The 16,731-nt window shown below is 38.3% G+C and overlaps 2 protein-coding genes across 4 annotated transcripts in view; both read right to left on the bottom strand.

Moving 5' to 3' along the window:
- The window catches only part of LOC308698426 (myelin transcription factor 1-like protein), a gene marked incomplete at its 5' end in the record, with an annotated part of 69,851 nt that overhangs the window by 30,628 nt on the left and 22,492 nt on the right, over window positions 1-16,731 (bottom strand). The gene's annotated exons all lie outside the window — the stretch shown is intronic.
- LOC308698428 (uncharacterized protein) lies at window positions 16-14,782 on the bottom strand. 3 transcript variants are annotated; one of them, XM_081378489.1, is made up of 10 exons: window positions 14,064-14,782; window positions 13,247-13,362; window positions 12,292-12,357; window positions 12,100-12,180; window positions 10,769-10,822; window positions 9,937-10,002; window positions 9,745-9,825; window positions 7,423-7,476; window positions 6,012-6,110; window positions 16-2,655 (listed from the first exon to the last, which is right to left on the bottom strand). In XM_081378489.1, the coding sequence occupies exons 2-9, from the start codon at window positions 13,280-13,282 to the stop codon at window positions 6,096-6,098; spliced, it is 453 nt and encodes a 150-aa protein (XP_081234615.1). In that variant the 5' UTR covers window positions 13,283-13,362; window positions 14,064-14,782; the 3' UTR covers window positions 16-2,655; window positions 6,012-6,095. The 3 variants fall into 3 exon arrangements, with proteins under 3 accessions (XP_081234615.1, XP_081234614.1, XP_081234616.1); XM_081378488.1 differs by having other exon boundaries at window positions 16-4,207; window positions 6,012-7,476; XM_081378490.1 differs by lacking the exon at window positions 10,769-10,822.

Raw genomic sequence — 16,731 nt, 5'->3', positions numbered from 1 at the left:
AAAAATTTTGTTTTAATCTGCAGATCGCAAATCTGACTTCAAATGTTCTATACACACAACAGAACAGAAAATATTACCATATGATATTTTGGTGGTACACAAGGACATTCCCGCCCATCCTAAAATGTTCCCGCCTATGACATAATTGTGATTTTTGGGGCCCGACTTGATTATGAGGACACTCTTTTTACAATACACTAAATATGTCATTTCAGTGGATTACAGGGACCAATGTGTTTTACTGGTACATGACCACACACACACACAAACCTGACAACACAGTGTATTACCAAGACTAAGGTGATTTAAGAGGACTGGATCTTAAACACAATACACAACTGCATAATCCAACATTATAAGGACGAGTGTGTTTAATGGTACATGCCCACACACACACACAAACCTGACAACACGGTGTATTACCAAGACTAAGGTGATTTAAGAGTACCGGATCTCAAATACAATACACAAAACAACTTGCAACATTACAGGGACAGAGGTGTTTTAGAAGTGCTTTAATTATGACTTCAATAATATCATCATAAACATTGAGTTTTTTCAGTTTTACCATGTAATACAATCATGACATACCATTTTAAGGGGAAAGTGACATCCACAAACTTAAAAACATGGTCAATAAAACTTGCACAACTGTGTGATCTTTCAGAAAGCATACAGTATCATTACTGTTTTGACATATTAAAATGACAAGCAGATGAACCATTCAAAACTTCGAAAAGATTGACAAAACAGCCCTTGGAAACAGGCACAATTTAAAGACGTCATTAAACAGGCTTTGAAATGTATAAAATGAACTCACTCAACATGCAATAAATGCTGCAACATGTAGAGAAACCGACTTACAAGGGACGGTTTACCTAAAGACAATTCTGTTATTTCCAGAAAATGTAAACAGAATTGTCAAGTTTCAAAGCAGAATTACAGAGATAACAGGAAAAGTATTCAACAAAGTTAGTTTGGGCTGTACATCAGCTCTAGAAGAGTATAGTGTCATTAGAATACAACTATCATTGTAAGTACAAAAGCTCTCATGTGTTTAGAGATTACTAAAGCATGTATTATTCTGTACAGAGAATGAGAGTGAGGCAGAAATTGAAAACCCACGGAAAGGATCCTCAGCGGTCTTACACTGCTGGCATTCAGTCAGTGTGGCCAGTTTTCCTTTGGTTATACACTCACCTAAAGGATTATTAGGAACACCTGTTCAATTTCTCATTAATGCAATTATCTAATCAACCAATCACATGGCAGCTGCTTCAATGCATTTAGGGGTGTGGTCCTGGTCAAGACAATCTCCTGAACTCCAAACTGAATGTCAGAATGGGAAAGAAAGGTGATTTAAGCAATTTTGAGCGTGGCATGGTTGTTGGTGCTAGACGGGCCGGTCTGAGTATTTCACAATCTGCTCAGTTACTGGGATTTTCACGCACAACCATTTCTAGGGTTTACAAAGAATGGTGTGAAAAGGGAAAAGCATCCAGTATGCGGCAGTCCCGTGGGCGAAAATGCCTTGTTGATGCTAGAGGTCAGAGGAGAATGGGCCGACTGATTCAAGCTGATAGAAGAGCAACTTTGACTGAAATAACCACTCGTTACAACCGAAGTATGCAGCAAAGCATTTGTGAAGCCAGAACACGCACAACCTTGAGGCGGATGGGCTACAACAGCAGAAGACCCCACCGGGTACCACTCATCTCCACTACAAATAGGAAAAAGAGGCTACAATTTGCACGAGCTCACCAAAATTGGACAGTTGAAGACTGGAAAAATGTTGCCTGGTCTGATGAGTCTTGATTTCTGTTGAGACATTCAGATGGTAGAGTCAGAATTTGGCGTAAACAGAATGAGAACATGGATCCATCATGCCTTGTTACCACTGTGCAGGCTGGTGGTGGTGGTGTAATGGTGTGGGGGGTGTTTTCTTGGCACACTTTAGGCCCCTTAGTGCCAATTGGGCATCGTTTAAATGCCACGGCCTACCTGAGCATTGTTTCTGACCATGTCCATCCCTTTATGACCACCATGTACCCATCCTCTGATGGCTACTTCCAGCAGGATAATGCACCATGTCACAAAGCTCGAATCATTTTAAATTGGTTTCTTGAACATGACAATGAGTTCACTGTACTAAAATGGCCCCCACAGTCACCAGATCTCAACCCAATAGAGCATCTTTGGGATGTGGTGGAACGGGAGCTTCGTGCCCTGGATGTGCATCCCAGAAATCTCCATCAACTGCAAGATGCTATCCTATCAATATGGGCCAACATTTCTAAAGAATGCTTTCAGCACCTTGTTGAATCAATGCCACGTAGAATTAAGGCAGTTCTGAAGGCGAAAGGGGGTCAAACACAGTATTACTATGGTGTTCCTAATAATCCTTTAGGTGAGTGTATGTGCCTTAAAATGTTCAATTACAGTTGTAACTTCAGCATTTGACCAGCACACTTTTTGTCCTTTCCACAAGGTTTTCAATTCCTGCCTCATGTTCATTCTCTGTACAGAAGAATACATGCTTTAGTAAACTCTAACTATATGAGAGCTCATGTACTTACAATGGTAGTCATATTCAGATTTAAACCTCAGGTACCTTGAGGAACTTCAGTGGTTTCTCGATAGGCATCTTCTGAACACCTGTAGGAAATCAGTTATAGACAGATCAGAAACTCAGATGTAACTCAAACCTGCATCTAGAACTTAAAACTGGTTATACATCTGATCTCTAAAAATTACATTTCAAATGACATTCAAAACATTATTCTGGAGATGGAATGTTGTGTTAAACATCTCCTTTTCAAAGTTTTTGACCAACATGAACATGATAAACTTATTGGTTTGGTACTGATTCCATTCATTTTGTTCTAGAAAAATTGTTATTTATAATAATATCTGATTATTGATAACTGATTTTTACAATTAATGGCAAAAGGAATGTTTAGAAATGTAATTTGATATTATCTACTGGCACACTATAGTATGATATATATATACATACACTATGAACAATTCTAAACGCTTTTGTTTTTGCCCCCATTTTTCATGAGCTGAACTAAAAGTTCTAAGACTTTTTCTATGTACACAAAAGGCCTATTTCTCTCAAATATTGTTCACAAATCTGTCTAAATCTGTGTTAGTGAGCACTTCTCCTTTGCCGAGATAATCCATCCACCTCACAGGTGTGGCATATCAAGATACTGATTAGACAGCATGATGATTGCACAGGTGTGCCTTAGGCTGGCCACAATAAAAGGCCACTCTAAAATGTGCAGTTTTGTGTGGTCTCAGGGGGTCTGGAAACAAGTCATTATCTGGTGTGACCATCATTTGCCTCACGCAGTGCAACACATCTCCTTCGCATAGAGTTGATCAGGTTGTTGATTGTGGCCTGTGGAATGTTGGTCCACTCCTCTTCAATGGCTGTGTTGGATATTGGCAGGACCTGGAACACGCTGTCGTATACGCCGATTCAGAGCATCCCAAACATGCTCAATGGGTGACATGTCCGGTGAGTATGCTGGCCCTGCAAGAACTGGGATGTTTTCAGCTTCCAGGAATTGTGTACAGATCTTTGCAGAATAGGGCCGTGCATTATCATGCTGCAACATGAGGTGATGGTTGTGGATGAATGGCACAACAATGGGCCTTAGGATCTCATCACGGTATCTCTGTGCATTCAAAGTGCCATCAATAAAATGCACCTGCGTTGGTTGTCTATAACATACGCCTGCACATACCATAACCCCACCATGGGCCACTCGATTCCCAACGTTGACATCAGCAAACCGCTCACCCACATGACGCCATACACGCTGTCTACCATCTGCCCTGTACAGTGAAAACCGGTATTCATCCGTGAAGAGAACACCTCTCCAAAGTGCCAGACGCCATCGAATGTGAGCATTTGCCCACGCAGGTCGTTTACAACGACCAACTGCAGGTCGAGACCCCGATGAGGACGATGAGCATGCAGATGAGCTTCCCTGAGACGGTTTTTGACAGTTTGTGCAGAAATTCTTTGGTTATGCAAACCGATTGTTGCAGCAGCTGTCCGGGTGGCTGGCCTCAACGGTGTTGGAGGTGAAGATGCTGGATATGGAAGTCCTGGGCTGGTGTGGTTACACACGGTCTGCGGTTGTGAGGCCGGTTGGATGTACTGCCAAATTCTCTGAAAAGCCTTTGGAGACGGCTATGGTAGAGAAATGAACATTCAATTCACGGGCAACAGCAGGTGGACATTCCTGCTGTCAGCATGCCAATTGCACGCTCCCTCAAAACTTGCAACATCTGTGGCATTGTGCTGTGTGATAAAACTGCACATTTTAGAGTGGCCTTTTATTGTGGACAGCCTAAGGCACACCTGTGCAATAATCATGCTGTCTAATCAGTATCTTGATATGCCACACCTGTGAGATGGATGGATTAACTCGGCAAAGGAGAAGTGCTCACTAACACAGATTTAGACAGATTTGTGAACAATATTTGAGAGAAACAGGCCTTTTGGGTAAATAGAAAAAGTCTTAGAACTTAGATCTATAATTTTGTTCAGTGAATATAACTGGCTTAAAACCATTTTTCTTTGGTGAAAATACTAACGTAAAATTGCACTACAATATATATTGGTTTAAAATAATAATAAACATGTTCATAAACACAAACTTGTTATGCTGGGTACACACCAAAAGATAATCAGGCTGATTTTGGGCTGATTTCCCCCTTCTGAAAATCCTAGCTGTGTCCCGATTATCTTGATGGTTATAGATTATCTTATCAGATTTTCCCTTGGTGTGAGGTGTGTTAAGAGTGTCCGAACCTGATCGGAAGAACGTCAGAGCCGACCTGATCGCGAATCGCAAATATTCAACATGTGGAATATTTACGATCAGAAATCCTGAAATGTGGGGGGAAGCCCGAGGACAAACACGCGCATGCTCTGGAGATTATCACGTGAAAGGAAACCATATCCAATCAGAAAGCGAGATGAAGGAAGACGGAAGCATAAGAAACGCAGTCATGGCGCAGCACAAACTGAAATTGATGTGGACAGCAGAGATGGAGGATCAGCTTGTTGATTTGTGGCGCAAATGTTTACACAACGTGTTGTGTAAAACATTTCCAAACACTATCATCGCAATTGCTTCCTGCATATCGTCCGCCATGCTTATTCTGAGGTCTCTAGAGTGTTAACAGTCGAGACTCTGGTTGCATGGTCTTTAGGGTTGGGTATCTAGAACCGGTTCCAAAATGCCAAAAACCGGGGATTCGATAAGTCGCGCACACTTCGATTCCGCTTATCGATTCCTTACTTTGGTGATGCTCACATGCGCGAGGTGAATGGCAGTGAGCATTTGTTTACAGTTGTATTGATCTGCCAGGACCTGCCTGCCGCACATGCGCTGTACGTTATATTTACGATGGCGGAGCGCAGCAGACTTTCGAAAGTTTGGTTAAGCTTTTCAAAAAAAGATGAAAATACAGCGAATTGTATCACATGCAAGAAAGACAAACTAGAGCCGCATAATTCTGGATAAAATGAGAACCAGTTTTGTTTAAAATAGAGATCATGAATAAATACATCAGACAATTAATACGAGTCGAGTCTATAATTCCTTAAAGTGTTATATATATATATATATATATATATAGTATATTGTAAATTAAGATGCATTGTCACAGTTTTACTGGTAATAGCCTAAATGTAACAAGAATAAAAGGTAGAAAAAAGTATTTGCTCTCTTTTTTCTCTCCAATAAATATTGGAATCGAAACCAAGAATCGTTAAGAACCGGATTCGATAAGCAGAATCGGAATCGTTAAAATTTAAACGATACCCAACCCTAACGGTCTTTTCACATCATGGCACACCACACACTATATGAGCAAAACGGTTAAATCTAGGATTTTTTGTCCTCATGTTTGTGGTCCATCACATTTTGAAAATCTTATAAGATGTAAAATCTTTTGGTGTGTACCCATCATTAGTTGACACATACCAACATTACTGGAGACGCCTGCAGCTCCAGCAGGAACATCACCTTCAGAACCGCTTTCATCAGGATCACTGGCATCAGAGTCCGTCATACTGATCTCATCTTAAAGAAAAAGAGACATTTAAAACAAGAACATCTTCAGTTTAACCTGTATTGAGAAGTCATTTATGAAACATGACAAATGGCACCGTTTAATAATAATAATCATATTAATAACAACTATAATACTTCACTAAGATCACTATTATTAGAATTATCGCCTAGACAGTGATATACTAATACTGTCAATGAAAAATTAATATTTTATAATGAGTATATTATTTTACAATAAGAGGTTATAATACTTTCTTATTTTCTTCACTTAAGCTGTTATACTGGCAGAAACCTGCAGTTTAAGTGAAAACAGGTTTATAAACGCATCTTATTGAAAAATTGTATTACTACAAAAAATGTGGATATAATGCGAATGTGAAAATAGAGAGTAACTGGTGCTGGTTGCGTTCCCAAATGCATGTTAAACTTATGGCACATGCAGAGATGGAGTTCACTGCATTCATTCCCTGTGAAACGAGGCATGGAAAAAGCCAGATCATGAGCTGATCGAGCGAGCAAAGTGTGCTCTTCAGTTTGAAACACGCAGCACAACAGACTACAGACTTACTTTCTTATCGTCTTTTGCGATTTGATAAGGGCATTGAGCCATATTGTGCTTTTGATTTTAGTATGTTTGAGAGATGCTTTACCAAAGCAATTGCGCAAAACACAAAGACAATTTATGTTATTATGAGGCGTAAAAATATTTTCGGTTCTTTTGGTTCAAACTGTGGAGGGACAGATTAGACTGTGGTCGGTCACTAGAGTAAAGGTAATTAATGGTAACACTATGAATTTTACTCCTCCCAAAAATGCCAAATAATAAACAGGTGAGAGCGTATTTTAGGCTATATGACACGTTATAGTGAGATATGACAGCGCTTCTGCAACACGCATCACTGCAGATGAGTAGCTGAGGATCTCTTCAGCATGCTGATGCACAAAATACAAACTAAAAATAAATTAAAGTAAGTCGCAGATGCTCAACACACAGTCATCTTCATTAAAAGTAGTGAGAATAAATGATTTTACCAGTGCTGATGCTACTCTCTCTCCTATTGATCTTAAAATTAGCTGATGATACAAAAAATGCTGCTCATAGCGGTAGCTTTCGATGACGTGAACACCGTTAAATCTGATATAGCGCGGGAATTGAAGATCGGATTTATGTCCGTTTTGTGAAGACACATTTATGTGGCCAAGTGTAAATGGAATTGTTTTGACAATGAAATGACCAGGTGTAAAACAGCCCCAAAGATGATGTGAAAAAGTTCTTTCTAGACTAGCATTTCCTAAAATGATGCAATGCTCTTTTTATTACCATCTCAACACAGTCTTGATCCTCCAATGATGATTGTTCCTTCTCAGGGCTCACCTGAAAGCAAGGCAAAGAAAGAAAAAATAAACATCTATTAGAGACAAAGGATTCAGAGATTCTCCAAATGAAGCAGCACAGATACTTGACTCCATTAACACTGACTGATCACTGTCATAAAACATAAAATTAAAACATTACATTATCAATGATATACTTGAGCAAAAGAAGGCTGATGACGCCAAACTAATTCAGGTATGATGGGACATTTCAAACCACTCAGTATTAATACTGATCAAATTAATGAGATGAATAGTGACTTAAGATTTAAAACACTGTGACATAAGTTGTAATCAAGTATAAAGTTAAAACCCTATAAATATATGGTCATAACCAATCAGGGATGCATGAAAATAAATGCTCATTGATGTTATCGTTGTCAATCCGATAAGAAAATTAGGCCGCTATATTAACACTAATAAATAATGGATTTCTTCCTTCAGCTTCAGATGTGCGCTGTTCACCGTGATGGTTTTGAAATGTTTGAATCACAAATCTGTGAAATCAGCGCATTGTTACAGGGAGAGTTCGCTTGTGGAATTGTAAGTTGTAATATTTTTTATTTTTGTTATATATCTGATTTATCTCATATAGGATGCATTTGGCTGAGTTAATGAGTGCTACAGTAAACACTTCACTGTAGGCCACACCGGTGGTCAGCAAAACATTAATTATGATTGGGACTGTCATATATACATAACACTATAATGAGCAAACTATTGCATTAAAAACGTCGTGAATTCTTTGGGTTTAGTTGCTGTGTTTCAGCGTGTTGTCCTGGGAGGAGCGCATCCACAACAGGAGTTTCACTATGTAATAGTTGATTACTATTAATAATAGCTCAAGTTAATCTGTGCATGATTTTGTGCAAGTATAAGTTGTAATATTGTGTTTATTTTGTATAAATATCTAATTTATCATATATAGGTTGTGTTCCGTTGAGCTAAAACCATCTAACAAAGCCTCAGGTTTAGGGGTGTTCCTTCAGCTCTTTAGGCCATTTCATTTTAAGTTTAATGTTGTCTAATAACATTTTAATTTCATTTGATTTATTATTATTATTATTATTATTAAGGCAATAGATGTTTTGGTAAAACTTCACAATACATATGTTATTGCATTAACTAACATGAACTAACAGAGAAAAACTTTTGTTAATGTGAGTTAATAAAATATGTGAGTTCATGTTAGTTCACAGTGCATTAAATTAACAGATACAACACTGGATCCTAAAATGTCTTGGAAAATGTTGAGATTAACGTTAAGTAAGATAAACATGAAGTAAATCATGTAGAAGTATTGTTCATTCATTGTTAGTTCATGTTAACTAATACTAACAAGATGAAACCTTTTTATAAAGTATTGCCATTTTTTTATAAAGAAAGTTGGAAATATGAATGTAAAATTTATTTTAGAAGCTAAGAAACCTTACACTGGTTCAAACTAGGCCACTACTGTATATGTTTGATTTATGTTGAAGTGTTTGGGACATTGGCTTTAAAGTCGGCATGAAATGGAAGTTGAGATTGTCATTTTTTCCTTGTTGTGATGTATATCCGAGTGAAACTGCTTCTGAAATTAGAAAAAAATGTAGGGCGGGGCTTGATTTCGTCCTTCGGGAATTGATTGGATCGTTGGAGGTTGGGCGTTGCAAACAAAATGGAGGCAGATTTGAATGCCAGTTTACATTCAGTTGTGGAGGATTTCTCTCCAGCGGACTCCCCCACCGTTACCCTCACATGAAGGATTTTTCTATTGAGGAGCCCAGCGACGAGAACAAGGACAAGCAGCTAAATTTTCAGGCAGGAATCAGACCATATTTATATGAGCCTCCCGCGAAACGAGACAAACACCGATAGCCGCACCCTCATGGGCTCTGGCCGCACCCTTTCGCCATGGCACATGACCAAAAGAGAAGAGAGGTCGTTTTCAAGGGGGGAGGGAAGGGTAATGTATTTGATTAAAGATTATAAGGGTACATGAATTTTGAAAAAATAATGAAGTGCACAGATAAATCATTTATAATAAACACTACAATATTACATATAAAAAGAAGATTTGTCAAATTTGATTTCATGCCGACTTTAAATGATGTGCGTTTCGTTTTTGTAATCAGGCTTTCAAAGTATATCAAATTTTGGATTTAGATTCATCGGCTAATATATCAGATATCGGCTTTCGAATATAAAGAATGATCAGTTATCGGCCCAAATGTTCATATCGCTGTATCCCTAATTTGACTTCCAAAAACAAAAAACAAAACAATACCTTCTGTACATCTCTGGCCTCTGACTGGGACGGGGACGGACTCTTCATTTCGAGAGTGGAGGGTTCAACCTCACTGAGAGTCTACAAAACATAACATTAGACATGAAACAGTGGTGTAAATGTGTGAACACTAGATCTCACAGATGTCTCTGCTTCGTTTGCTCGTTCTCTTCCAGCACAACTCTCACTTACCTCGTCTAGTCCCACAGTCAGAGCAGCACAATCACTGCCTGATGACCACTGGCTCTTATGGCTCATCTGAAAATATGAAATTAAGCGTTACATACAGAAACACTTCACCTAAGAGTTTAAAAAAAGCATTATAAATGGAATATATAAAGGATAATGTACAGTCAGTCAGTAATTAATACAAAATAAACTGACAGGATAATAAGGGTCCTGATACACAGCTACCTATCAATAAATATTTGCACATGAAATACTGATTTGAGATAATATACAAGATTACAAAATAGTTAAAGTTTTCAAATCAATATTTAAATGCTACCACAAGGTAATGTTCACGGCTTTTATGCATCACATTACATGTGTTTTCATTACAGTGTGTCAGGTTGTGTGTAGCTTTACACCAGTTTTGTGAGGACACCCTTTTATGAGGACATCATAAGAGCATGTTACTGATGTTTGACTTGACAGAAGAATCTCAGTGTGTTGTGTAAGTTTGACAGAATCCTGGTCTATGAGGACACAGTTTTATGAGGACATCATAAGAAAATGATCCTGATGTTTGACTTTGACTGAGTGTGTTGTGTAAGTTTGACAGAATACTGGTCTATGAGGACACTAGATTTACTGGGACACTGGTAACTAGATACATTTGGACGGCACTGAGTTCAAGTGTGTGTATGTATGAGAGTGATACGAGACATTGCGCCTGTGCTAGATGTACAGTAAGTGATCGTGACTCACTTCTTACACACACAATCATAATTCAGTGACTGATAACTGTGGCAAATAATCTGTTTCTGAGGAAACAGAGTTATTACATTAACTTATTGGATACCTTTAGAGTTGCTGTATCTTGTTCAGGTTTCATCTGATTCTTCAGAGTTATCATCTGAAAAAAAAAGTAGTAAAAATATATAAAAAAGACAAATAAATAATAATTTTAGTATCACTTATTGAAAGCCAAACAGAGGTTGCTATTTTTTACCAACTTCTTCAATGATTATATTTAATCTGACAAGCACAAATAGTTTTCGCTATTGGTATTAGCCACAATGAGCTGTGAATTATGGGTTATCAGTATCGATCCTAATATTCCATGTGTGTCCCGGTAAATCTAGTGTCCTCATAGACCAGGATTCTGTCAAACTTACACAACACACTGAGATTCTCCAGTCAAGTCAAACATCAGGACATTGCTCTTATGATGTCCTCATAAAAGGGTGTCCTCATAAAACAGGTGTAAGACACACACACACTTGACACACTGTAATGAACATGCATGTAATGTGATGCATTAAAGTCATGAACATTAACTTGTAGGGCTGCACAATGTATTGCTTTATCATTCATACCCATCTGTGGTAGTGACATTGCAGTACAGGCCTCTGTGAAGTCAGGCTATGTAAAGACTCTGCCGTGTTATTTTACAGTTGATTACTCAAGTTCTGTACCTAAATGCTGTTAGACTTACCTGGAATATATGAGGCATTGTTTATTTCACATCTTTGTTCATTTTTTTTATCTCTGCTTGCAATTTATTATTTTCTATGCAGATGCAAACCCCTACAAAATCACACCAATCATTCTAGAATGATTAATTATTTCCAAATAGAGCTATTCAAGACATCTGGTGAAATTGCTTTTCATATTGAAAAACTTTTGTTAATGTGAGTTAATAAAATATGTGAGTTCATGTTCGTTCACAGTGCATTAAATTAACAGATACAACACTGGATCCTAAAATGTCTTGGAAAATGTTGAGATTAACGTTAAGATAAACGTTAAGTAAATCCTGTAGAAGTATTGTTCATTCATTGTTAGTACATGTTAACTAATACTAACAAGATGAAACCTTTTTGTAAAGTGTTGTCATTTTTTTATAAAGAAAGTTGGAAATATGAATGTAAAATTCATTTTAAAAGTTAAGGAATCTTACATTAGGCCACTGTACTATTATGTTTGATTTATGTTGAAGTGTTTGGGACATTGGCTTTAAATGATGTGCGTTTCGTTTTTGTAATCAGGCTTTCAAAGTATATCAAATTTTGGATTTAGATTCATCGGCTAATATATCAGATATCGGCTTTCGAATATAAAGAATGATCAGTTATCGGCCCAAATGTTCATATCGCTGTATCCCTAATTTAATTTCCAAAAAAACAATACCTTCTGTACATCTCTGGCCTCTGACTGGGACGGGGACGGACTCTTCATTTCGAGAGTGGAGGGTTCAACCTCACTGAGAGTCTACAAAACATAACATTAGACATGAAACAGTGGTGTAAATGTGTGAACACTAGATCTCACAGATGTCTCTGCTTCGTTTGCTCGTTCTCTTCCAGCACAACTCTCACTTACCTCGTCTAGTCCCACAGTCAGAGCAGCACAATCACTGCCTGATGACCACTGGCTCTTATGGCTCATCTGAAAATATGAAATTAAGCGTTACATACAGAAACACTTCACCTAAGAGTTTAAAAAAAGCATTATAAATGGAATATATAAAGGATAATGTACAGTCAGTCAGTAATTAATACAAAATAAACTGACAGGATAATAAGGGTCCTGATACACAGCTACCTATCAATAAATATTTGCACATGAAATACTGATTTGAGATAATATACAAGATTACAAAGTTAAAGTTTTCAAATCAATATTTCAATATTTAAATGCTACCACAAGGTAATGTTCACGGCTTTTATGCATCACATTACATGTGTTTTCATTACAGTGTGTCAGGTTGTGTGTAGCTTTACACCAGTTTTATGAGGACACCCTTTTATGAGGACATCATAAGAGCATGTTACTGATGTTTGACTTGACAGAAGAATCTCAGTGTGTTGTGTAAGTTTGACAGAATCCTGGTCTATGAGGACACAGTTTTATGAGGACATCATAAGAGCATGTTACTGATGTTTGACTTGACAGGAGAATCTCAGTGTGTTGTGTAAGTTTGACAGAATCCTGGTCTATGAGGACACAGTTTTATGAGGACATCATAAGAGCATGTTCCTGATGTTTGACTTTGACTGAGTGTGTTGTGTAAGTTTGACAGAATACTGGTCTATGAGGACACTAGATTTACTGGGACACTGGTAACTAGATACATTTGGACGGCACTGAGTTCAAGTGTGTGTATGTATGAGAGTGATACGAGACATTGTGCCTGTGCTAGATGTACAGTAAGTGATCGTGACTCACTTCTTACACACACAATCATAATTCAGGGACTGATAACTGTGGCAAATAATCTGTTTCTGAGGAGCACTGGTCGCATGGCACTGCTTATGCATGGAAACCCTGAACTCACCTTTATAATGATTGCTGAATCTGCCCTGGAGCTCATCTGTGTCTGTAAACGGCATGTCCTCTTCCAGATCTTGATCTTCTCCTTCACTGACTCACTTCAGCCATCATCCCATGTGTCTGCGCGCATAGAAAAAGACTCTCACGACCATTGCATTTCATTTGACATATTATTCAAAAAGCTTGTTTTAAATAAATTGATCAATTATGGTAAACAGCATTCAAGTTATTTTAATACTTTATTATATGATATTTAAGGAATATGTTAATTGATAATAACTATTCATTCATAGATTTCATTCACAATTAATATTATAGGCAATAATAGTGACAGTATTAATAAGACTGAATCAAACAGAGTTCTAATAATATTCAGAGTAGCCTATATTTTATTATAGTCAGGAGTAATAAGAGCACATATTTGTGTCTTAATGTGTTTAAAGCAAGCATAACTGTAGTAATATTAACAGTAGCATATCAGGATACTGTACTGGGTGAAATAGCCTCCCCTTCACATACTGAAACGTTAGTCATGCCAACGCGTTATTATGATGGCTAGACTATTTTATGAGATCAGAAAAGGTAGCAGTTACAAATATAGTGCAATCGAAAACGAGTTTAAAATGACAAGCATCGCTGATTCCCTCATGTCAGTCTGTAAACAGAATCACTAACTTATAGGTCCGCTAGCACGGTTAGCATCACGCGCTAGCTGCTTTCTAACTGTAAAACGAGCAGCGAAGAGCATACAGAACATGCACAAACAAGCCAACCGGACCCACGTGCTATTAGAGAAGCAATTAAACAACATTATAACTTACCTTTTGGATAACAGTTGCCTTCATCAGGTCCACAGATGTCTTCTCAGGTGCAGAGTTTGTCCAGTCCAAACAGGAAATGACGTGACGACGAATGACTACACCTCTGATTACGTTGTACTTATCATAATATAAACGGGATTTTATTTATTTATTTATCATATATTTAATGCACAATTAATAAATTACAGGCAAAAATACTTAAATAATTAGTATTTTGCATTAGTTGCTACACATTTTAAAGCTGATTGAAGCTCCGCCCACTGGCGCCATCTTGTTTTCGCGATCTCCCGCCTACCGGTACCGATCTGACCAATCACTAAAGCTGATTGAAGCTCCGCCCATTGGCGCCATCTTGTTTTCGCGATTTCCCGCCTAGCGGTATCGATCTGACCAATCACAGGCCCCAAATAATACACTTGTGTGAAAGATGCAAATTTTTGATGACGCGGGTGTAATACCAGGACCTGGCTACAGGGGCGCACTCTCGAAATCAGGGATACACTGTGTATGGTAAAATTTCAGGGTTTTGTGGTATGTAAGGACATGGCGCCAAACTTTGAGAGGGAGCGTCTGGAACGTAGTAAATGACATCTACGCTGTCGGATTTATGAGGACATGGCCTCTGTCCTCATAAACCCAAATGTCCCCATAGTGCTGGTGCGTATTCAGGTCAAAAGTCCTCGTAAACCACAAAAACAAACACACACACACACACACACACACACACACACACACACACACACACACACACACACACACACACACACACACACACACACACACACACACACACACACACACACACACACACACACACACACACACACACACACACACACACACACACACACACACACAAACACAAACACACGTGCACACACTCTCAAACGCGCGCACATGCCCTAGCAGATAGCAGAAGTTGAAGAACAAAGTGAGATATGAGGGAATGTATAATACCAGCATATGGAGACGAGTCTGTCAGAGAGAATAGTCCGCTTTTTATGACATTCTCTGAATACAGACTTCCAACGTGTTTGCAAAATCCTGGTATGCGTGTGTGGGGTACATGGGGATATTTATGTATGAATTATGCATTTCATGTGGCCTAGTTCTATAGTATGAAGGCAAAGCTTTGCAGATATCTGCTGGGCATTTCTGGCTGGCTGGCTTCAGAAAGCTCCTCACAGCGAGATACCGCAGTCATTTCAGAGAGACACACTACAGCAAACTGAGCTTCAGAACATCCAGCTACGCTCCCTTGCTCTCCTTTTTTCTCCTTTCTCACTCGCACTCCTTCTCCCTTGTTGTTTCTTCCTCTCATTACTCTCTCTATCTCCGTCTCCGTTTGTTTTTTCTCACACTTTTCTGTCATCTCTCTCTCTCTGTAATCCTTTGTATGGTTGGAAACTGTCTTCTTATCGTCTGCAATTTTCTTATTGTCTTCGGGTAATACGGAAACCATTCAGTCACTCTCAAAATATAAAAAATAAACAAATGAGACAAAACAAAAAAACACAAGCTCTGCAATTTCAGAAACACATAAAGCGTATAAGCACAGGGTACTTGTGCATTTACAGGAATGGAATTTTAAGGGGGAAAAAAGTGAGTGAGTGGTGACTGACAGATAGAAGGACGACTGTCACTATGCTGAGTTGCCATGACAACCATGCAATGAGGAATGTGTAGACAAACCATATGTAATGTACAAGGTTGTTATATTCCCCTATTATACATTTTGTTTTCTTCAGTTCAACCCTTCTAATAATGTGTGTGTGAGTGTGTGTGTCCCATAGGAGCTGTTCCATATAACATGGCCTGCAGCGACTTCGGGTGGAGACTGCATCTGTCTGAATGTACACCATGTGCACATGGAGGCACATCTTAACTGCATAAGTGTTGTACTGTATGTGTGGAGCTCTCATTCTTAAGAAAATTCAGATTTGGAAAGGCCAAATTCTCCGTTTCATCTTGTAATTGTAAAAACATTATAACATTACAGTTTTATAACAAACCAAAAAAAATTATATATTCAATTATATATAATACTTCTAGATTAGAATTATATACAGTATCAATAAGTTATTTATTTTATGAATTTTTAGAAGCATTCAAATTTACATTTAATCGTTTAGCAAACGCTTTTATCCAAAGCGACTTACAAATGAAGAGAGCATAAATGTGTAACAAACAGCTTCTAATACATACATAATTGTATATTAGAATTATGTACAGTGTCAGTTAAATAGAATTAAATAAATATGATATATTAGCTTATTTTATTAATTGTAGAGGCTTTTTTGTAGGTTTCAAAAGTTCACCATGTCCCTCCTTCCAGATGGGAATTTTATTCCTGAATCTCCAGTCTGCATGTCAAAATGCCAATGTGCAAATAAAATATTTGAGCCTGGAGCTATGTGTTTCTATCATCCAGTCAAGCTCAGCACAACACAAACAAGTCAGTCCCTCTTCTCCTTCCTGAAAGCAAGGCTCCATCTAAATCCCTGTATAAAATGTGTAAAAAGACTGGAACATCAGTCCCCACAGTGCCGCCAGTTTCTTCTCTCCACGTCCCTTCCAGCCACTCACCTGCGGTGGGAGTTCCTGTTGCTATTTACATGGCCGCGTCCCGAGCAGCCAGGCGTGGGGCACTTTAGAACATTCTCATACA

The sequence above is a fragment of the Scardinius erythrophthalmus genome, assembly GCF_964197995.2.
Source record: "Scardinius erythrophthalmus genome assembly, chromosome: 11".
NCBI classification, from domain to species: Eukaryota; Metazoa; Chordata; class Actinopteri; order Cypriniformes; family Leuciscidae; genus Scardinius; species Scardinius erythrophthalmus.
Note: the sequence above shows the minus strand (reverse complement) of the source record. Positions and strands in the feature narration are given on the sequence as shown.